Raw genomic sequence first — 23,677 nt, 5'->3', positions numbered from 1 at the left:
TTTTGTAAACTTAACTTAGTGTTAAAAAAAAAGACTTCCGATTTAGCCGGATTGATTTTTTGACCTGAAGCCTTTGAGTAAGAGTCCAAGATTTGCTTAAAAGCTAGAGCCTCACCTAGATTGCTAAGCCCATATAACATAGTGTCATCCACAAATTGCTGATGCATTATAGGGTCAAGGTTGTTGGTGATTCTAATTCCCGTCACCTAACTATTCTCCTTGGCCCTAGAAATCGATCTCCCCAAGGATTCAGCCATAATGATGAAGAGAAAAGGGGATAAAGGATCTCCCTGCCTCAAACCCCTAGAGCAACTAAAAAATCCTTCAGGAGTGCCATCAACCAGTACTGAGAATTTAGGCGTAGAGATACATTCAAAAACCAGATTAATCCAAATAGAGGGGAATCCAAAAGCTTCTAAGCATCTGCATAGAAATCTCTGATTCACCTTGTCATATGCTTTCCTAATGTCAAGCTTTAAGAGCATATTGGGATTACCATTCTTTTGGACATAGTGGATAGCCTCTTGAGCTATAATAACCCTATCGTAAATAGATCTTTTAGGAACAAAACCTGTCTGTTCCTCACTAATCAACAGGGGAAGGAGTTTTTGAAGCCTATTAGCTAGAGTTTTATAAAAAAGTTTATAGATAGTATTGCACAAAGCGATGGGTCGAAACTCATCAAAACTCTTAGGTTTATCCTTCTTTGTGATAAGGGTCAAAAAAGTATTATTAATTTCTTTGGGGATATTACCTGAGTTCCTCATTCCTTCTAGAGCTGTCGTTACTTCCACACCTAAGAAGGGCCAACATTTTTGAAAGAAGCTAGTTGGAAAGCCATCCGGCCCAGGGGATTTGTCTGGGCTCATCTGCATAAGAGCTACTTCTACTTCTGCTAAACAAAATTTAGCAGTAAGAAAATTAGTTTGGTCCTTACTCAGAAGCTTTGGGATACACTTGATAAACTTGTCCTAGACAAAGCCATGAGGGCTCCAGTCGGAATTGAGGACAAGAGAAAAGAAATCGACAGCCTCTGTCGCAATGGATTTAGGGTTAGCCACCTCAGAGCCGTCACTTAACTTAATCTTGGAGATATGATTTATGACTCTTCTCATCCTCACACTATTGCGGAAGAATTTGGTGCTCTTATCACCCTCCTCCAGCCACGTTTCTCTAGATTTTTGTTTCTAGAAGACTTCTTCTTTGCCAAGAATAGATTCATGATCTGCAAGGAGTTTCTTTTCTCTGAGAAACAGGGCTTCATCCATCCCATGTCTCATCACTTTCTCATTAACTTCTACCAACTCAGCTTCCACTTTAATGTCAAAAATATTGCCAAAGTGCTCCTTATTCCAATGAATGAGATTCTGCTTAATAATCTTAAGTTTGTTAACAATCTTAAAGATCCCAGACCCAGAGACCTTGGCCGCATTCCACCACTCCTTTAGAAGTTCGAGGATGTTATCGGCCTTCAGCCACATAATCTCGAATTTAAAGGGGCGTCGTTTTGGACCAACCTCGCCTTGAATGTCAAGCTGAATAGGAAAGTGATCCGATCCTGAGAAAGGTAGAATAGAGGCATCCAAGGTATAGGGAAAGTTGATGAGACTGCCCAAAACAAAGAATCTATCGAGTTTCTCTGCAATGTTACTAAACCCTAACCTACGATTATTCTAGGTAAAGGCTTCCTTAACCATATTAATCTCAATCATGCCACTCCGATGGATCCAATCTGCAAAGTCAAGAGAAGCACGAGCATTTATACCTAAGCCTCCTCGCTTCTCATGATGATGCAAAATTGCATTAAAGTCCCCACCTAAGATACATATCTGATTAAGGGTGTTTGTGAAATTCTCAATTTCCTCCCATACTCTTTTTTTATCCTCATTAAGGATAGGCCCATACACATTAATAATGACAAAATCTAGATTGTTTTTGAGGCTAGTAACCCTCCTGCTCATCCAATTGTTGTGAGATTCCATAAATGAAAAAAGGATACTACGTGGGTCCCAAATTATAGCAAGTCCTCCAGAGGCCCCAATGGCTGGGGCCCTTGTAATCTGTCTAAAGCCTAATTGCTTGCCGAAGGAGACTAAATCTTCGGTCCCTAATTTAGTCTCCTGTAACAAAGCTAATTCTGGGCTGAAAGAGGATAGACATCGCTTGACTAACCTCTGTTTGTTAGGGGCATTTAAACCCCTAACATTCCATGAAACAACTTTCATGATGCCTTGGGAAGGACCTTCCCCTTCCCTTCATGAAACATGTCTGTGAGTTTAACCTAACCTTTCGCGGTTCCATCATTGGCTCTTAGCTCCGATAAGGATTTCCTACCTCTCTTTTTGCAAGACTTGGCACAATCCGGAGTGGATTTATCATCTGCCCAGAGTTCGATGCCCAAGGTTTCATTTTCCTTGTTATCTAAATCTAGAAAAAGTTCCTCCATGTCTGAGACCACAAGGGGGGGGAGAGGGCCAAAATTACCTTTCTAAGCATTTTTTTCTGAAGATCAAGTTCGTCCTTATCTATTATTTCATCCAATAATTTATCCACAATTTCCTCAGTAACTGAGTCACATAGATAGTTAATAATGCAGTTAACCTCTTCCTCTTTGTGGGCTAGATCTTCCTCTTGATCAACTCTTTCCACAATAATGGGGCCTTCCTTCAGATAGGGAGAACCATTAAAGTTGCTTCGATCATCCAATCTAGTAGCCTGATCCGAGGAAAGAGGAAGAGCTTACATCTCCCTACCCATCCCATCTTTAGAAGTGGGAGAAAGTTCACCCTTCTTGACAAGGGGTATCAGTGGATTAGCAGTCATACCTAGCTTATCCAACGGAGATTCCACAAGGGGGCAAGGAGAGGAGGGGATCAGCCGATCATCCCTGCTCTGGTCTACTATAAATTCCCCCTCTTCTATCTCCTCAGGTTGCCTAGGCGGCAAAGAGACTTCCCTAATCACAAACCCTCCTTGCTCCAAATTGAAACTAATGTCTACCCCAGGAATCTTGCTAGATCTTGATTGAGAAGAGGGGATTTCTGGGATCAATGTGGGAGCAAGGTCTAAGTCCAGAACTCCTTTGTAAAATTCAGGGTAGATAAGGAAGGACGACATCCCTGATTTAATTTCAATAGGTTTTAAAGTTTTAACACTAATATCCATGTTAGTTATCATTACATAGTTCGAGTATTTCCTATTCTTATCACTAATCTCTACAAATTTACCCAAGTGATTACCTATTTTCCTAATAATTTCGATGTCCATTAATTCTATTGGTAAGTTAGGGATCAAAACTGGTCTATCTATCTTAAAAGATTTCAAATTGACAGGGTTAAAATCCGAATGCCAATCTAAAAAACTAAAATCAAAACCTTTGAAAGTTAGAGATTTACCTGTTAAGAATTTTGCCTTATGTCTTGAATTTCCACAGTCAATATACAAAAAGCCCCCAGTCAAGATAGCTATACTTACTATCCATTTGAAGGAAGACATAAACCAGTCTGCAATAACCTCTGACAGAATTCCAAGTCCTCGCCATCTAGCGAAAACCCCAAAGGCTTTACAAGACTGTTGAATCCTCTTAACCAAGTTATCATCAATCTCTAAAATATTTGCCACATCTGAATTAGGGTTCCTATGTGTAACCGGCTCGGCCATTGAGGGTTTAGGAGGCGTCGCAACTATCTTGCCCTTGCCCTCAAAAGCCCTAGGTCTGGATTGAATATCAACCGACCTTCTGTGATTATTATTTCTTCTTCTAACATTATTGGAGTGAGAGCTGACCCGGGGAGTTGGTTTTATGAAACCTTCCTCAAGATTCCACAACTGATAAAACCTATTGGAGATGGCCGGCTTAGTATTTCCTTGGCAGCGGTCATTGCCAATCACAACCCTCGGAGAGTTTTTCATAGCTGCCCTGCGTGACCTCCTAGGTTTCGCCACTTGCCATTCCGTCTTCTACTGAGGCAGGGGAGCCCTAATCCCCGGGTTGCAAACCCTGAGCGCATATTTGGTTTGCTCGAAAAACCACTTCTGTTGGGTCAAGTCTAGCGATTTCCGTAGAGGAAATGGAAATCATGATGGGAAATTCGCTCGATATTTTCGCTGCATTTTTTGATAAATGGAATATAGATTTTTATTATTTATGTTCTTATCGTTGATTAAATTGCATTGCATAGTGCATAAATAATAACTAGATATTAATAGTTCTCAACGTTTCAATTACAATATGCTTTCTACAAAATCAACCTACAAACTAAGTACAAAGTTTAAAAAAACCAGACGTAGCAATAATTCTTGTTACTATGAAGAGAGCTATTCTAGAGAGTTGTAGGTCTTGATGATGAAGCTCCTAGGTTAGAGCCTCTCCTTTGTGGTTCAATCAATTCACTATAGTTGCATTTCTTAAGAAGAGCATAATCATCATTGTCATTTGCAATCCATTCAAAATTTGGATAAATCTCATTGAGGTCAACTGGCTGGTCATCCTTAATGGTACTTTATTTTGTCCTCATAAAAATTAATCTCGTTAATTGGAAATGAAACAAAATTATGATTACAATCATAATTATGATTGCTAGTATTTTAAAACTCTAACATTCTAACTTTGTTTTAGCTTCAATCAGAGGTTATGGTGAACAAACGTGAAGTCATTTATTTGTTGTGTTATACAGTTGTGTTTTTTGGAATATGTATTAAAAAATATGCCAATTATGTTCACAAGCAGATGAATTGCATGGTTGGCTCAAAATGTGTCTAGCCATCCATCTAAGATTTCTAGCTTCTTGGCCAAAAAATTCCCACCATTGCATTAGAAAACACAAATTATTTTGAGATGATATCATGTAAGATATACTAAGAGCTTAACAACTTAAATGTATATAACCACAATATGAAGAGACTATCCAAGGTTTATAGAGTCTACCTAGTTTTTAAGGTCTTCTTGCTTTGCATGACAACTATACTTGAGAAAAACCCCTTGCTTGCTTGTATACTGGCAACTTTGCTATAATTGCTTGCAATTTTTCTAGTGTAAGGAACATTTCTGCCAGACACATGAATAGGCCTTGTGTGACCTCAAATCATCATCATTGAATGAGGAGCTATTTAAACATTGGATTTAGATAGTATCCAGTAGCACGGGGAGGGAAGTACCTTAGTTGATCTCATCTCCTATCAATTATGTCTCACAATGGCATATGTACCTATCCTTGTTATTTTCCATCCTACTCCTAGTCACCTCCTTGGTCCTATCCACGGCCTCATACAAATAGCTCATGTGGGATTTCTCCCCATCCACTAGCCTCAAAATTTTTATTGGAGGCTTGAAAATTATACTACTTGTTCATCCATGTTGCAATTTTTTTAGAATAAATGTACTTTGCCACTATTATGCTATCCATTTGATTTGTGAAGCTAAACTCCATCCACTCATTTGAAACATACATTCACTTCAAATTCATTTTTTGTTGGCAAAGAGTCTACAATGCAAGGAAGTGTGTAGAAAATCCTGTTATTGTTGGTCAAACCAGCTCCTTGCCCTTTGTGAAGAAGTGCATCATACACAACATCCTTGTGTTATTGTAGATGAACTTGGTAATTGTAGTAGCCTTTTGTAATACCTCCCTAACCCATTCAACTTTTCCAATGTCCTCTAAGGTTATATGAAGGTAGTGTGGAGTGCACGAGGTAGAAAGCATCTCCCAAAAACATAAATAGTGGCATTGTTTGCAATAAACTGAACCACATTTGGTAACCCCACGTCCACCACGTCCATGACTACCTCATCAAACAACTCAAACAATGCAGTTGTAGATTTGATTCTATTTGTTGCATCCATGTATTTCAAAAAGATCATGGCAATATCACAAGAGTCAAGAAAATTTATAAGATTTGGTTTTTTCTATCAACCCATCTAACATTATGGTGTATCTAGTCATTGTCCACTCTAATTGATGTTCTTTAACAACATCCTTAACTTCTTGTACTATGTCATTGTACATATTAACCTCCAATGTTTGATTAGACGGGGCTTCAAACTCAGGACTTATAGCTGCAATAGCATCCACCATACTTTGCCATCATGGAGACTTGGCAACATGGAATGACATGCTAGAATAGTTCTACAAATTTACAATTGCCTTCTTTGCTTGTTCGTGGACATTCTTCCTCCATCTAGTCTCCAAAGTGGTTCATGATCTTGGTGTAATATGAGGTGCATAGAAAAAATTAATGTGTCCTAATGGGTTTGCATTCTTGGCTCTTTTTAGAGAAAGAGGGGGTATCATCTTCTTCGGAAGATGGTGTCACAATAAAAGGATGTGTGGTGGCCACCATTGGGGAAGTGGAGAATGGCCCTATAGGATTGCATGATCCTTTCTTCTTTGTCAAAGATTGGGTTTTTGGTCTTGCTCTCTTAGTTGCACCATATGCTTCTTCTTCTTTGACATAAGCAGGAATTTGCCCCTTTGGCAATCAATAATTGTTTGGCCTACCTTGGGTAAGCTTTCACTTGTTTTCTATTAGCTCTTGTACTCATTCTAGCACTAATCATAGTACCAAAGATATCACGTCACCTCCACCAAGCTGCTAAATTATTGTGTTTAGAGAGATGATGCTTAGTCAAATTTGTTAGATCTACCCATTTCATAGTCCATTGTACTACATGTTTTGAAACAAACAAATATCACACCTCACACTGTTAATTTTAAATGAAAGGGTTTGTGAGGGGGATGAAAGCAGAGATTGCTGCACCTTTTTTAACATTAGTAAACGTATCTGTTAAATAATGATGAAGTAAATTAAACATGACATAACATATTATATCGTAATAAAGCCTACTATTTTGTATTATTGATTGTACTATAAATGTATTTTATACATAATTAAAACAACTAATAGTGATAAAGATAGTTAATAATGTCAAATGCCAAATCAATACAAAATTACATATCAATAGATTTAATATTGTTCTTCGTCAAGAGCATCAATGTCATCAATTGGTATGTTAGAATTGTAAGCAGCTCAAATGCCACTCATATTAGTTGGACTATACAATTCTTGTGTAGCAATTTGTTACCCTCCATCCTCATAGAGACTAAGGAGAGGTAAGTTGGAATACATATATATCAACTCCTCTGCCCTTTTTTTCAGCCAATCAATTGCACTTAATTGGGTGGATAAAAGTGTTTGTACTTTAGTTCAAAAATTCTCAACTTGTTGAGATTCGAGAGAAAGTGAATACAACATTTACAATGTCAAAATTCATACTTGTGATAAAACTTTGATGGCAGGGTCCTGCAAGTAATTAGAACCTTGTTTATGGAGGGACACCATGTATGACCATCCTTCTTGTACTTGTCTTGAAGAGCATTATGACCATGACCCCTTGAAGCTATAAAATTTAAAAATTACCAAACTCACCCATGAGTCTATACTGTACATTTGGTGAATATTGCGTTGTATCCATTTCTAACTTCAATGTTTTTGTACGGTGGCACCATCCTTAGCAAGGAAAGTACTTGCATGTTATATTTGGTGATCGAAAGAGATGCCAAAGTCTGGTCATCTTGTTCCATCATTCAACTATGGTTGTTTATGCTTGTTTGAAAAATGTTTGTGAGGAGTCTTTCTCCTTAGCCGCTATTATGCCTTTTTATTTTTGCTGTAATAGAGTCAATGTTGTCAAATATCTTGCCTAAACATGGCTGGTCTCTATTGGAAAACCTAATCATACTCATTATGCGTTTAGTGAGAATTAATAGATATTCCAAATGAGCCCCCCAATCGTCATCAAGGACTAATGTTTTGACCTTTTGGGTCCTCTCTATATTAGACTCCCTTTGTACACTCCAAAGGTTGCTGATTGTAGCGTGGCTTAATGCCTTTCTAACTTTCACAAACTGTCCCAAGATGATTGTGTTTGATGCGAACTGAGTCTCAACAACCTTATATGGTGTTAAAATTTTTTAAAACAGATTAAAAAAGTAGATGATATAAGTACTAAGAAGTAAAATGAAATAATAAATATTAAAATATGGCAAATGATGATTAAACTTTAATAGCTAACTTTAGGCAAATAAGAAAATTAAATATTGAATTATCATAAATTTTTCTTCGACTTCAACTTTGAGGACTTGAAGATGCCTTGTGATATATGATGATTAGTTGCAAACATTTGAATCTCTTCAATGTTGGCATAGATTTATTTGATCCACTCGATCTATGAGTGCAACTTTTGCATCATCGAGTTGAGTGAGTGGATGACACATGCTGTCCAAAATATGTACCCGCATTTTGCCTCAACCAATAAACCCATGGCCATGCAACTTTTAGTGCTGTTTGTTATGACTTGGGCAATGTTTTGGGACCCCACCATTTAATCTTATTATTAGGATTTTGGCTACGAAGTTTGCATCCTTCACCTACTCCCACAATCAACTGCCTTCAAAAACTGTCCCTTTATTACACATTGCAATGATATTATTTAAGGGCTTGTTTTAATACTCTTTCTATCAATTAGAGATTAGGGGCACTCCCATTTTGGCCGATGAATTCTTGTTTGGCTGCAATAATTTTGTCTACAAAGTTTCCTTGGTGAATAAGGTGGAGCATATCTTTTCATAGCTAGTACTTGTATAACCTGTGGGTGTCTATTTAATTTCTGTTGTCATTCCCTACCAATATTATGAGTTTGAAAGGAAGCCCATTGGCATAAATGTAGTTCACATTGTGTTCATTTGCAATGTCTTGTGCCTCAACCTAAAACACCCTCTCTAATGGGATTGCATTCCTGGCTCTTTTCCAAGAAAGAGTGTGGGTATCATTCTCTTGGGAAGATGGTGTCACAATAAAAGGATTTGTGGTGACCACCACTGGAGAAGTGGAGAATAGCCTTATAGGTGGCTTGCATGATCCTTTTTCACCAAAGAAAGGGATTTTGGTATTGCTCTCTTAGTTGCACTATATGCTTCTTCTTCTTCTTCTTATTTGATATAACCTAGAATTTGCCCCATTGGCAATCAATATTTGTTTGGCTTATCATGGTTAAGCTTTCGCTTGATTATATGAGCTCTTGTACTCATTCTGGCACTGATTATAGTACCAAAGATAACACCTCACCTCTACTAAGCTGAAAATTATTGTGCTCAAAGAGATGATGCTTTGTCAAATTTGTTACATCTGTTTCATAGTCCTTTGTACTACATGTTTTGAAACAATCAAATATCATATCTCACACACTTTGTGAATTTGAAATGGAGGTTTTGTGAGAGGGATGACAGCAAAAATTGCTGCACCTTGTTGTTTTTTCCATTAATAAACATATCTGTTAAACAAGGATGAAGTAAAGTAAACATGGCATAACATATTGTATCATTATAAAGCACTGATTTGCAGAAAATATTCAGTAAAAGCCATTATTTTATTTAAAAATCACAAATTTTTTTTGAACCAGAACCCTAGCCACAGCAATTCAGAAGAACACCCAAAAAACCTCAATTAAAAAAAATTGGTGTCATTTCATCACTAAACGAAGCACTTTCCATTGTAAAAAAATGACACGATTTTTACTAGTGTTTTTACCTGTGATTTTCAGAAGAAAAAAATTTGCATGATCTTTTTCTTGTGTTAAACTCTTGATTTTCAAAAAAAGAAAAAAAAAATGGTGCACAAGTTCAGGGTTTAAAAGATCTGGGCTTCTGCATTAAAAACCTGTGAGTTGCCCTTGCATAAACTTCACACAATTTTACACAAAAGTAAACCCATGATTCTACTTTTAAAAAGTCTGATATTTTTATTTGGATTGTAAGTCGTGATTTTTTTACCTTCGATAGTTCTGTAGAATTCCATGTATGTGACATCTTTTGGCTCGTCTCTGTGCTTCACAAATGATTCTGTGATCTGTCACTGTCGGCAACAACACCTAGGGCGATTCACTTTTCTCATATTCCAAAGTTTGACTTGGTCTTTGATGCCATATCACGAAAACAGAGCAAAAGGATTGCAAAGATATTCGATTAATAAAAAAAGAAGCAAACACTTTCTTATATAGACTTACAATGAGCTAAAAATAGCAAAAGGAAAAATAGACTGAACTTAAAATAGTGAAAATTAAAAAAAACTTAGAGAGTAATTTAAGACTAACATAAAGTCGAAATGACTTTACTAAAACTCTGAAGTCCAAACACTAATTGACCATTACAATATAATAATACTTTAATAAACAATCCATATAAGGTGGAACAGGCCATTTATCTGTACATCCAATGATTGCTCTTACTAGGAATATGCCTACTTGTTCAAAAGGACATGGATCTACTTTACCATTGGTGACACACTACCTACACTCAACATACGTGGGCAGCCCTTACCCAAAGTCTTCCTTTTCTACTCCTTAACAAGATTTGGTGAAGAGTCAACTTCTCTTTGCCTTTATGGGAGGGATTTCCTTTTTCAAAAGATGCAATCCCTTCAAAATCATTTTAAATATTGCTCATCCAGAAAGCACCTGATCTATTATGCTAATTTTTCTATTGGGAGGCCAGTGGAATTGCATGCAGACACTTGTGTGGCTTTTCCGGCCCAAAACTTCTACCTGAAACTTTGAAATTCCTACCTTGCAACCCTTGGAACACTGTTCTTCCTCAAGAAGGTCTGAAGTCCTATTCCTACATGATTAATCATAATTAATTTAAAATTATTAGTATTTTTTTTATTGGTATAAACTATAAAGTATAAACTATCAATATTAATTTTTATAAAATTTTGGACTTTAAAACTAAAAAAATGCTATAGGTTTCTAATTTTGTTTTTATATTTGTTAGATTCTATTTTTGGTTGTAATTTTTTATTTTTTATTTTTTCTTATTTAATTTTTGTAATCAAATTTTAATAGATTTTATTAAGTTTAAGTTTTATTATTAATTTTAATTTATAGATTTTATCATATTATTATTTTTTTGTTAATTAAAATCAATATAATCTAGTTTTTATCCATAACTTAAAATTAGAATTTTTAGTTTAAAATTTTCAATTAGATTTTATGTTTTTATCAAATTCTGGTGTAATTTATTATTATTATTTTTTAAATCTTTAAACATTCTATTAAACTTTATCATTTAAGTTTTTAAGTTTGCTTTAACTTTGGACTTCTGGGTTTTGTACTTATTTTAGATTTAATTTTAATCATAATTAATAATTAAATTAAATTTTGTTTTAATCAATGAATTTCAACCATGGGGGTTCCTCCCTTTATATTAACCATTGTGAAAATTAGATTCTGTAATAAAGCTCTTTTCAACTTCAGAACTCACAGAAAGCAAGCAAATACCAAAATCCTGGTGTTTTAAACTTCTCTTAACGACCATCTTTCTATGAGTATCTATCAACCTGAGTCATAGTAAAGGGCTATACATAGCATAATCAAAATTGACAAAAAAATCAGAACCTTGTTTTAAACCTCCATGTTATTGCTGACCATATCCTTCGTCCATTCCAAACCAGCTGAAATTTTGAATTGACCGATCCTAGCACTTTCATTAGAAAGATTGCCCCTTATTCAATTTTCTGATGCCTTTGTAAGGTCAATGCAGGCCGCACAAGGAAAATGAACGGGTGCCATTCCACCAAATCACCACTGGTTTGAAGCATGTGGAAATCTGCAGGTAAAAGGATTCCATTGCAAAATCTTGCAACATCCGGAACTTTGTTTAGACCCCCCAAAATTAGTTTTTCTGATTAGGGCTAAAGCCAAACTCTTCACTGTGGTAAATTAACACAGCATATATGAGAGAAGAGCCACAAAACATACACCTATGATGAAGGTAAGAAAACATACACAACATACTTAAGTTGAAGAAAGGCAAGAATAGCAATTTCAATTCATTCGAAGGCCAATGGCCAAACTCACGGTTGCAAAATGTAGAAAAATACAAGAGAAGTAAAAGACCATGGAATAGCTCAAGCCGGTAGGGAGAGAACCCTTTACAATGAGGCTTAACAGCCTTTATATAGAAGAATGATTACAAGAGTGATCATGACCCTTGTGTGTGCAGGGAAATGTCAATCTGGGAGTGCAGGGAAGTGCATGCACTTGACTTCTGTACATGCAAGCAACCTAGCCATACCCTGAACAGGCAACCCTGAGAAGGGTGGATTGACTGACCTTCCAAAGTCAGAGCATGCAGACATGACATAAGTCACCACAACAAGCATGGCCCCATACCTTTCTCGATGGAAATCCTGCCAAAAACATTAAATACACCCCTGTGGCTCCACAAAAGGAGGTGCACTAGTCACAAAAGTCGTCAGAGCATTTAAAGCTTTGAGTGTTGATCACGCCATCCTGAAGTGTTGCCAGCCAGAAAGAAGTCCAAGGACTGCGGAAACTCGGGTTCTCGAAGTGGGGAAGATAAGGAAAGAACTTCGAAACCTCGAGTTTCCGGGAAGGAGAAAAGAGAACAGCAGGGAACTTCTGGACCTCGAGGTTCCCGAGTTTCGGAGAATTGAAAAAGGGCTAAGGAAGGAACTTCAGAACCTCGGGCGAAGTTTCGGGAAAGAAGAAGGGAAGCAAAGGAAGAGAACTTCAGGGTTCCGAAGAAAGAAAGGAAGAAAAGCTAGGAGGGAACTTTGGAACCTCGGGGTCCCGAAGTTCCGGAGAAAGCAAGAAAAAGGAATTTCAGAACCTCGGGGTTCCGGAGTTCTGGAGAAGGGAAGAAGAAGAGAAAGGAGAGGCATCAAAGGGAAGGAATTTTGGAACCTTGGGGTTCCGGAGTTTCGGGAAAGGGACGAAAACGAAGAGGGAACTTCGGAACCTCAGGGTTCCGGAGTTCCGGAGAAAGAAAACAAGAAAAGGCAAAGAGAAGGAACTTCGGTTCCGAAGTTCTGGGGAAGGAAGAAAAGGCCAAGGGAGGAACTTCCTTCGGGCAAGGCAACACCTCACACTTCATGATTCTTCTGCTTTTCTCCTTGATCAATTGGGGCGGCGTTGGTCCATGGATCGTGTCTCTGATTGGTTCTTACTGATGGACCAAGGGTGTCATAAAATGACAAGAGTCTCCTAATTTTAGCTTCCTTGAAGTGAACAAATCACCTTCCCTTTCCAATCTCAGATTACACATGCAGCCCCAGACTTGCCTGGGTTACCCTTAGAAGCACCATTGAAGTTTAATTTGTACCACTCCTCTTGGAATGGCAACCATTTAGCCTCCAGATGTTTTTTGCAGGTCTCAACAGCCCCAGCTCCATTAACAGAGGAATTAATTAAAAATTATTAACATTTAATTTCATCAGATTTTTTTAACTAAATTTTATTTGAAGTTTATATTTCTTGTTTTAACATCTTTTTATATTGATTTCAAATGTGTTTATAAATGTTTATTTTTTTTTACAATTTTGAGGATTTATTTTTATATTAAAATTTAATTTTCTAATTTATATTATTCAAATTTCTTGAATTTAATCAGTTGACAAAGTGTTTAAAATTTTTTCTTTGTCAAAGTTGAACACAAACACGAACTGTGTGACATAGGCTAAACTTTGTTGTTTAAAGTTGGCAACTGAATGGTGCCATACTGATCTCAAAAGAAATGTTTCCTGTATATCAGAGCTTTGATTTATTCAGAAATCAATGAAGAGTTGGCTTTTGATGATGCATTGGCATTGGCTTAGTTGTTAAGGCCAGGTCGTCCAGAATTGAGAAATATGCTTATTTATATCTTAAAAATTCAGAAATTGATGGAATTTTTCGATATAATTGTAAGGATATAAACTCAGGTGACAATGTTGTTAAACCTTGCTGGGTATAATTTATATTTCTGATTTCATGTATGGCTTCCAGATTCGGGATATTATCCAACTATCTATGTTTTGTGTCAGATAGGTTAAGAAGGCAGAAACTTGGTTCCTTCCATATTTGGCTGCAATATCCTCTTCCAGTTTTTTAATATATAGCAGTATTCCTAATTATAAAAAAAATTAAAATCATCCAAATAAGTGATTAAATTTGAAATTGGCCTACTCTCGCTTACATGTTTGCAGGGGGCTGTGTCAAGGCTGGCAGCTAAGCTGAATATAGGATCATCAGAAATATGTGTTAGGGTGCTGTTAGGCTTGGGGATGCTCTGTGGTTCCAGGTATGAATGAAGTTGACTTTAGTTACAGAACATAATTACCTATCTCTGAAAGATCCAATTCTTCTGTGTGTCCATGCAGTCAAGAAGCTCAGGAGCAGCTTGCAGAAACTGATGGTGCCATCTTTACACTTTTAACACTCGTTAAGTAAGAAGACTTATTACTTTGGGAGTTCATATTTCATAGAAATTTTGTATAGTCAGTTCCCTTCCAATTTAAATTTTCAAGTCAACGCCATGGCAATTTTGAATGTCTTTAAACCTCTTGTTCTGCAGGTCAAGTGATCCAGACATTAGGGCTATTGCACATGATCTTTTTGCAGCTTTGAGCTCAAATGAACGAGTTAAAGTGAAGATAGAACAAATGCTGATGAACAATCCTATTATCAGAGGCAGATAGACTGTGGCAGTTCTTTTGCTACATCATCATGTACTGATTTATGTAAAGGTTAACCATGAATCAGATTCTTTAGATACACACATGCTGATGACATGTTACAGGTATATCTGGACCATACCATCTGCAGTTGAGATTTTAACGATTAATATATTCAAGTGGGTGAAGATTGAAAGAAGAAAACCAGAATAATGATTAGTCCCCGTATAATTCTTACCTCTTCATCACCTAACAATAAATGATCTGTTTCTTTTTACCCGAAATGTTTTCACTGCACAGTGAATCAACTCTTTGATCATATTTGGGAGATCTACGAGTTGCATCATCATATACGAAGAGACATATTAATTACATAAGATTTAAGAGTAACTTACACTGGTTTTTGCAGTTCTTCAACAATTGTGTTGTGCGTAACACTACAACCAATTCAAGATCCCAAGTTATACGGTTGCTGTAACTTCGAGAGGAGAAAATTGAGTTGAGCATCGTAATTGTAATTAAACTATTCAATGGACTCAATAATTGCCTTGCCTTGCCATCGATTCAACGGTTCCATACTAAGCAAAAGTTCTTAAACATTTTGCTTGGTACCTTTTTCAGGGTAGAGGGAGGATTTGAGAATAATATGATCCTAAACACAACCAAAGTTTTTCCCAATAGTTGAATGGTTCTTCACGAGGGTCTAATAGAGACCTTGGTCCCTAATGCAATTAAGACTTGCCACTGAGGACAGGCCATGTAAAATAACCCAGCAAGATGAGAAATGCTCTTACCATAGGAATGGATAAGCTTTGCTTGATTTGTCTTTTAGATCCTTTATCCAATTTGTAGACATTTTGGTTTTAACTTCTAAGCCATACCTTGAGCCATTACTGAATCATAAATTTGAGGATCAATTCAAGCAAATGTCTAAATAATTTGATTTTGAAGGGGTTTCTAATTCATCTAAAATGTAAAGGAAACTAATCTTTCCCTAATGTTTTAACTAATTAAATAAATGTAATGAGCTTAGCATAAATTTAACTTAAATTGAGCTAAAGGACTAAGTGGGAATAATAAAACATGTAGAAAATGCTATTTTAATAAATTAATTATGGAAGAATATACTTAATTTTTGATTTGACAAGGGATTATGTATGTTGATATCGTGATGAATCACATACACCGAATTCTATGAAAATGATACTCTTGGAATACTCATCGTCCTTTGACACATTGTACACTATTTCTCATTAATTCTCAATTTCCTTACATTATGGAGATTGTTAGGGAATAATGTTATTTAAAAATACCTTGGGGAGATTTTGTGATTACTAGGTTCAAGTCCTCCTTAATCAACTCCCCTAAAAGAATGGCTTTATACTCGTGGAATGATCGTAGATAGTGGACAAGCATGTAAGTAGTCTAGTTGGGTGACCCCACAATATAATGTGGTGGTTTCATTTTCTAGTTTTAGCATGACACTCAAGTTCAACATTTTTTAGCATTTTAAATTTGTGTCAATTATGGTAGACAAACAGTCAAGAATTAAGGTTTTAAACTAATCAGTTGCATTTTCTTTCATGCTCACAAGCTTTTGCCTAATACATTAAATGACAAAAATTTGATAAACAATTTTTTTGAGAGACAAGTACGACATTGAGATGAGAATTTTTTTGAAAGAAAGTGTAATATTGAACATGTCAAATTGCTCTTCTACATGTGCATGGGCCATGACACAATGTGATGACACCAGTGACATGCTTACCAATGCATTATATGTGATGACATAAGCAAAAGATTTATTACACCATTGTCTCAAATATCATGATTGACCAAAGCAATTGAATCAAGAGAACTGTTGTGTTTTTTTCTTTCTTCTAAATGACAAATTCCTTACATCTCAAACATCGAGCCATGCCTTAAACATCTTGGAATTTGAGAAGATGATGACAATTTTACCTTGGTTTGAACTTCATAATCTATCTTGGGAATGTGCATACGCCTCTTGTCTTGTTGAATCATTATGGGATGAGGATTGGGAGGTGAAAGGATGAGGAACGAAAGGATGGAGGATAGGCTAAAAAGGATTTGGAGATGGAAGCATTATCGGATGAGGACTAGGAGATGAAAGGATGAGGGACGAAAGTATGGAGGATAGGCTGAAAAGGATTTGGAGATGGAAGCATTATGGGAGGAGGATTGGAAGAGGAAAGGATGAGGGACAAAAGGATGGAGGATAGGGTAAAAAGGATTTGGAGATGGAAGCATTATGGGATGAGGATTGGGAGATGAAAGGATGGAGGATAGGTTGAAAAGGCTTTGGAGATGGAAGAATTATGGGATGAGGATTGGGAGAGGATCAGGTTATGGATGAAGGGATGGAGGAACTGGGAAATAAGGGTTGGTGGATGGATCACATTATGGGTGAAGGGATGGAGGAATTGGGAGATAAAGGGTTGGTGGATGGATGGATATGATAAGATGATTGACAAGAGGATAGGAAGTTGATGGAAGTAGATGGAAGATAGGGTGATGGGTGGATAAGGACTATAAAGGCATGCAAAAGGATGTCATGGAAGGGAGGAAGAATGGGTGGATAGGAAGGTGAATGAAGGAAAAATGTGATGGGGGAATGAAGGCCAAGAGGTGTCCAAAGCATGTATACATGGTGGTCTTTTCTTTTTATCAAGATCCTGGAGAGGATGGACGAAGTGAACTGGATAGGATACGATGGGTATGGTAGGCAGATGAGATGGAGGAGGTGATGGATGGATGGCTAAAAGAACTCTCCCCTGAGTGTGGAGAGCAAAAGGATGAGGGGATCTACACATGATGCTTGTTTGCCAAGTTTTCATCAAGGTACTTGTCCAAGGTGCCTGTTTGCCAAGTTTTCACCATTGGACAAATTTTTCTCTTCTTTGTTTTTGTTTCATTTTTTTTTTGGAATTTTTGGGAAGAGATTTATGGATGGAGACAGATGAGAATAAATGGATTTGGGATAGAGGGATGGAGGACTCAAGCATCAAGTTCCATATCAAGGTATTAGGAGCCCATTTGGAGTGATCACTAGATGTTTGTACAACTTTATTAAGATGGGTAGACTATGCAAAGGCTTGGATTAGATGGTTTTGACAGGGATTGCATGTGGTATAGGGGATATGGTAGCGACAAGTGTTCAAATGGAATGAAGGAGAGTGAGTGTGATGGGGGGATTTTGTCAGGACCAACATTGGCACATGTTGTGGGGGATGTGGGATGAGCGAAGGGGAGATGGATGTAGCATGCAGATAGGATGGAGAAATTATGCTAGGTAGCTTTGGGACATAGGGACCTAAAATAGATTTAGGAGATGGAAGGGAGGGAATATTAGCTTGTGGACCAACAATGTGGGATGCAATTGGGTACTTTTATTTTTGATGCATTGCTTCTTTTTCCTTTGGGATCCACATTGTTTTTGCTTTTGCTTTAGTGGGCCTTTGCGGCTTTTGGGATTCATTGCATTTTTGCATCAACTTTTGCTTTGTGGGAGCATGTCTTTTTAAGTGGACATGGTTATCTTTATGTTGTTGTGGATGTTTAGCTTTATGCCTTTGTGATTTGGCATCCAAATTGCTGCTAGTATTATTGGAAGGAGTGTGAGAATATGAAGCATATGGAGGGAATATGGATGGAGTGATAGTGGTAGGATGGTAGATAGGATGCATGGGAGTGTGCCTTTGTTGATCTTGATTGGGAATTAAAGGAGCGAGATGTTTATGATGGTTGATGGGGATATGGGAGTTATGTATGAGGGGATGAGTAGAGCAAGATGGAGGATGGGGTTTCGGGATATAAGGGTCCAAAATGGATCTAGCATGTGGGGGATATATGATGGTGGATTTCGGGATGTAACATCCTAAAATTGCACCCCTTGCAATTTTGGATTGCATTTGGGTCTTCGCCTTAGTGTTTGCGCCCCTCAACTTGATCGAAGACCTGAGTATGCTCGTACAAGTCAAAACCTGCACTTTGCTCAGTTGTGCTTTCAAAAGCCACCTTGATCCTGCTCCAAAATAGGGCAGGACCAGGGCATGGTGCCCTGGGATCCCCTAAAGGAGACTTATCTTGGGGTCCCTCCCTTTTGGTCTATCTCAAAATTGAGTGGGAAAATCCCCCATGTCGGCCCAAGTCAAAAAATTAGTCAATTAAACCTACTGGCAAGTATATAAGAGGGATTTCCCCTCTCATTTGACATTGATCAATCCATTACATCAAGAATTCAAGCATTCAAGAGATCAAACATTCAAGCATTAAAGATCAATTGAGCATTTTCAGTCTTCCTTCATGCTTTGGAGCAGCAATAGAGTCAAGATTTCAAGCATTGAAGAGGAGATCATCATTCTACTTCATGCAATCATAATTCCATGTGGAGGCAAGCAAAACTTCACAAGGAGGTATAAGCATTTCATTTTCAAGCAATTCAACATCCCCTCAAAGAGGAGGATTTTTACTTTCAGTCATTTCATTTACATTATTCCAACCACTTGGTTAATTCCAAAATCGGGGTTTGACCTGAAGGCAAACCCCTATTCCCAACACATTTCCCTTTCTTTCTATGTGCAAGAAATAGGTGTGCAACTGTACTTCTGGAATTAAGCTTTATTCGTAGAGATGTGAAACCCTTTTCAATGCACGGAAAGTTTGGAGAACCAAGTAGAGGGCACCTGTGTTTGGACACATGATCCAGGTGCATGACTGAATCCCGAACCTATAGCTCACTTCTTTCGTATACTTTGTCTTAATTCAATCAATCAACTTACAAAAGAGGGTCAATTGCATTCCAATCACAACCAATCTACTTAGTATTCAATCCTTGCATCCTTTAGGATTGGATTTGGTAGATTCATCCTCTTTTGAATATAAAGTTTCCCCAAGTGAAAATTGAGCTTAGCAAATTCCCACCTTTCCAAGTGGAGAGTTGGATTGATTGTTTCACATCTGAGAACTTTTCAATTTTGCAATTCAAGTTTTCATTTACACTTCCAATTTTCAAAAAAATAAAAAATTAAGTGGTTAAATCACAAAACCCTAATTTTTAATTTTAAAATTGACCTTGTGGATTGTGTAGATCTTGAATTAATTTTCAGATTTGGGTCTTTGCTTAAAATTCAAAATTCATTTTCCCTCCTTGCAACATTTAAATTTTCAAATTTAAAATTTTAAAATTAAATGGTTTATGCAACAAACCCTAATTTTTAAAATTCTTGTGCGAATTCAAATTTTCCTTTAAGCATTTAATTGATTCAATTAAATGTAAAGCTTCTCATTGTCCTTTTTAAAATCATAAAAGTCGGCTCTTAAGTGTGCCCTTTTTGTTCTTCATTCAATTTATCATTTCATCATTCATTGTAAGTGTGTCCTATTTCGATCTTCAAGGCTTATTTTCACATATCTATTCATCTCCAATTTTCATATCCTTTTGGAATTCGCATTAAAATCACAATATCTTGCTTCCCCAAAAATTTGGTAAAAAGTTGATTGGACCGTATGTTCGAACCGTGTTGCTACCACCTTGGTCCCAACTTTTTCCGCTCGAATTTCGGGAGCTTGTTTTGATTGTATTTTATTGCACAATTCTAGAGATTTGTGAGATTTTATTGATTTTAGGTCACCCTAAAGTCAAAAACAAATCTGAATTTCAACATTTTCATTTTTAATTTAAATTCTAAAACTAATTGGTTAACTACATATACCCTAATTTTTAAAATTAAATTTATTTTTTCAATATTTCAACATTTCAAAATTTTAATTAAGAGGTTAGATTTGGACAACCCTAATTTTAATTTTGATTTCCCCTCCTTTAAAAATTTTAAAATTAAGAGGTTATTTTCAACCCTAATTTTAAATTCAAATTTCTATCTTCTAGGGAATAATTTCAAATTTAATTTAAGAAGTTGTTTTAACAAAGCCCTAATTAATTTTTTTTAAATTCCTAGGAGAGTGCATTATTCTTTCCAATTTCTTTTCCCTAGTGCATGAGTTTTACTACTATTAGTCCTACATATAGTATCTCCATTAGAAGAAGTTGTAGAATTAAGGTTGCCCAAGGTTTAATTACCAAGGAAATGGAGCCTAATTTGACTATCTTTTTGAATGAGGATATTAGTGGTTCTTCTAATCCTACAGATATTCTCGTTTATCTTCTTGATAATTCTCACAATGAGGAGGAATCACTAACTAGAGTATCCATTGACCAATTGGCGAAGATGTACAATCAATTTAACAATCTTCAACAATGGATGAGTCAAGAATACCCAGAAAGTGAAGCTCTCCCATTGATTGAAGGACTAAAAAAATTTATTCAAAGTGATAAACATGGTGTAGATATCTTGCATGGTATTGCTCATATTGTTGATTCTAATATCATGCCTATGAAGAGTTGTGCGGAAAAGATTCTATGAACCAATCCAAGTATAATGTGCCCACATTTGATGTAGTGAGCCCATTATCCAATGACATTGTTAGAGCCGCCCCCCCTAAACATGTAGAAGTCCCTCAATTAGAACTATTTAATGGAAAAAAGGTGATCCCTTAACTCATGTTAAAACATTCCAAACTTTGTGTAGTGACTTTGCTCATGATCAAAGGTTGTTAGCAAAATTGTTTACTAGAACATTAAGGGATAGAGCTTTGCAATGGTGTTGTTCTTTGCCTCCTTATTCTATTAATTCTTTTCAACAACTGGCTAATACTTTCATTGAACAATTTTACAATAACATTGGTCCTAAAGTTAGTTTGGCTGATTTGATGCATTGCAAACAAGGAGTCAAAGAAAAGGTGACTGATTTTATTGGTAGATATAAGCATTTGTATTCTCAGATTTCTTTTCCTGTGCCTGATCAAGACATTCAAAAGATTTTCATTGCTAATTTATAAAAAGATATTAGGGACAAACTTCTCTTAATTGAGTTTACTTCCTTTCTGCAGTTGTGCGCAGTACTTCACAATTATCAACTGATTGTGAGTCAATTAGAACAATCATCTCCTTCCATGGCTTCGAGTGATAAGGGTGATAGTGCTCAACAACCGTTTGCAAAGTTCAAACCAAACAAAGGATTTATCAAACTCAATGACAACATCAACAACAATCAACTTGTAGGTGCTATAGGTGTGCTTCCTTTGTCTAAATTCTTTAAAAGAGAAAAAGAGTTTACTCCTTTGAATGAATATTTGCATAGCATTATGTCTTAGTTAATACAAAGGAATGTGTTAAATCTTCCCCAAATCAAACCAATTCATCCATCTAAGACAACTTCACCTTACTTTGATGCTAAATCTTTTTGTCAATATCATTGTCAGCCTAGTCATGATACTGATAAATGTTTTTTTATTGAGAAGTAAGATTCAAGAATTGATTGATAACAATACTATATCCATGGCAAGTGTGAATGATAAATGAAACAAATCCATAGCTCCTCCTAATCAGAACCTTCAAATTTTCATTGATCCTTTACCATCCCATTCCACTAACGTGATTGAGACTGATCATCTTACTTTCTCTCCCAATGATGGTGGCCTTGAAACTAATAACATGGTGAACCTTGTAGATCAATAAGAACCTCCTAAGGACTTGTGCATAGCATTTGATCCTAGTGAGACCATTAAGGCACCCGATGGCCCATTATACATAAGTGCAAAAGTCAAAGGTATACCTTCTAGAGGAGTTCTTATTGATCTTGCTTGCATGGTTAATGTCATAACTGAAGAATTTCTTTTTGCTTTACAATTGCATCAAGTGATGTGATAGTTAAGGTTTTTGATGGCTTATCTTGTTCTGCTATTGGTTCTATAACACTTCCTATTGATGCTGGCACTAAATGCTTAGATGTTTAATTTTCTATCATTTCTACATCTGATCAATTTCGTGTGAAGTTGGGACATCCTTGGCTCTCTTCCATGAAAGCAATTGCTTCTACTATTCATAAGTGTTTGAAATTTCCTCATAATGGTGAATCATAACTATTAATCATAGCATATTTCAACCTACACTGAGGCATGGAGATGTTTGTCTTGATTACTTTTGGTTCGAACAATTCAAGCCTCTTCAACCTAGAAGTGATGCTCTCTTTAGATCATACCAAAACTAGAAAAATGAAATGATTTTGTCATTGAGTAAACCTAAAAATCCAACGCTTAGCATTCCTCTTGATGATCATATACCCCTTCTTGAAGATAAGATTATTGTTCCTCCTAAGGAAAGAAATAATCTTCTTCCTAAAGAGGCACCTGTTCCTTCTCCTAAAGAGAAGAGTATCCTTTCTCCTAAGAAAAGAGAGATTCTTCTTCCTAAAGAAAAATTTATTCCTTCTCCTATGGATGAGTCCACTCTTTCTCCCAAAGGTAGAAAAAATCTTCCTCCTAAACATCAAACTATTCCTCCTAAGGTTAGACCTATCCCTCCTCCTCATGATGGACCCGATCTCCTTCCTACACCTCTCATTCCTCCTTTATATGGTGCAGTTCTTCCTCCTTCACCTTATAGAGAGAAGAGACTGACCTCTCCTATTGTCCAACCTAAAAGACCTCAACCCATTCATCCTTCCCTAAAAGAAGAGACGAAGCCGATACTTAATGAGCCTAACCCTTCTCAACCTTCATCCAAAACTAGATGAAACCCTTGTGCGAGAGAATGCCGACAGAGACATTGTGCTAAAGCTCGTGAAGTTGCTTCACAAACCACTTCTTCTCCTAAAACACCAACAATTGACATGATTCCATTTTCTCCTAAACAAGATGTTCAACCTAATTCTCCAAGACGCAAAATGCTTATGACAAATGATGGTTCAAGTTCTATTCCTATTAGAGCTCCTATTCTTATTAATCTTGATGAAGAAATAGGTGAGAATGTTCTTAATGATGAAAATGTTGATCCTAATATTTCTTATGATGAATATGAATATGTTGATGTTGACAATGATTTATCAGCAAAATTTTCAAAAGCATTAATTCTAGTTCCTAGTAACGAACAAAGTGACTCAACATTAGAGCATGGTCCTTGTTTGGAACTTGTGATAGCTCCATCTACTGTGCTCGATGTGGCTCCTCTTGTGTGTTGTCCACCTTCTTGAAATAATGATCAGCAAGATCGAGGGGAGGACGATGTGCTTGATTAGCTTGATTAGCACCG

General features: G+C 36.6%; 1 protein-coding gene across 1 annotated transcript in view; it reads left to right on the top strand.

The window, feature by feature from the left end:
- The window catches only part of LOC131070280 (uncharacterized), a 64,665-nt gene extending 49,880 nt beyond the window's left edge, over positions 1–14,785 (top strand). The window contains exons 9-11 of the mRNA XM_058005788.1: positions 14,041–14,135; positions 14,215–14,280; positions 14,409–14,785. Of these exons, the coding sequence (XP_057861771.1) occupies positions 14,041–14,135; positions 14,215–14,280; positions 14,409–14,532 (285 nt within the window). The 3' untranslated portion in view covers positions 14,533–14,785. The remainder of the gene's footprint in view (positions 1–14,040; positions 14,136–14,214; positions 14,281–14,408) is intronic.
- Positions 14,786–23,677: the final 8,892 nt, after the last annotated feature.

The sequence above is a fragment of the Cryptomeria japonica genome, chromosome 4 (genome assembly GCF_030272615.1).
Source record: "Cryptomeria japonica chromosome 4, Sugi_1.0, whole genome shotgun sequence".
Taxonomy (NCBI): domain Eukaryota; kingdom Viridiplantae; phylum Streptophyta; class Pinopsida; order Cupressales; family Cupressaceae; genus Cryptomeria; species Cryptomeria japonica.
Note: the sequence above shows the minus strand (reverse complement) of the source record. Positions and strands in the feature narration are given on the sequence as shown.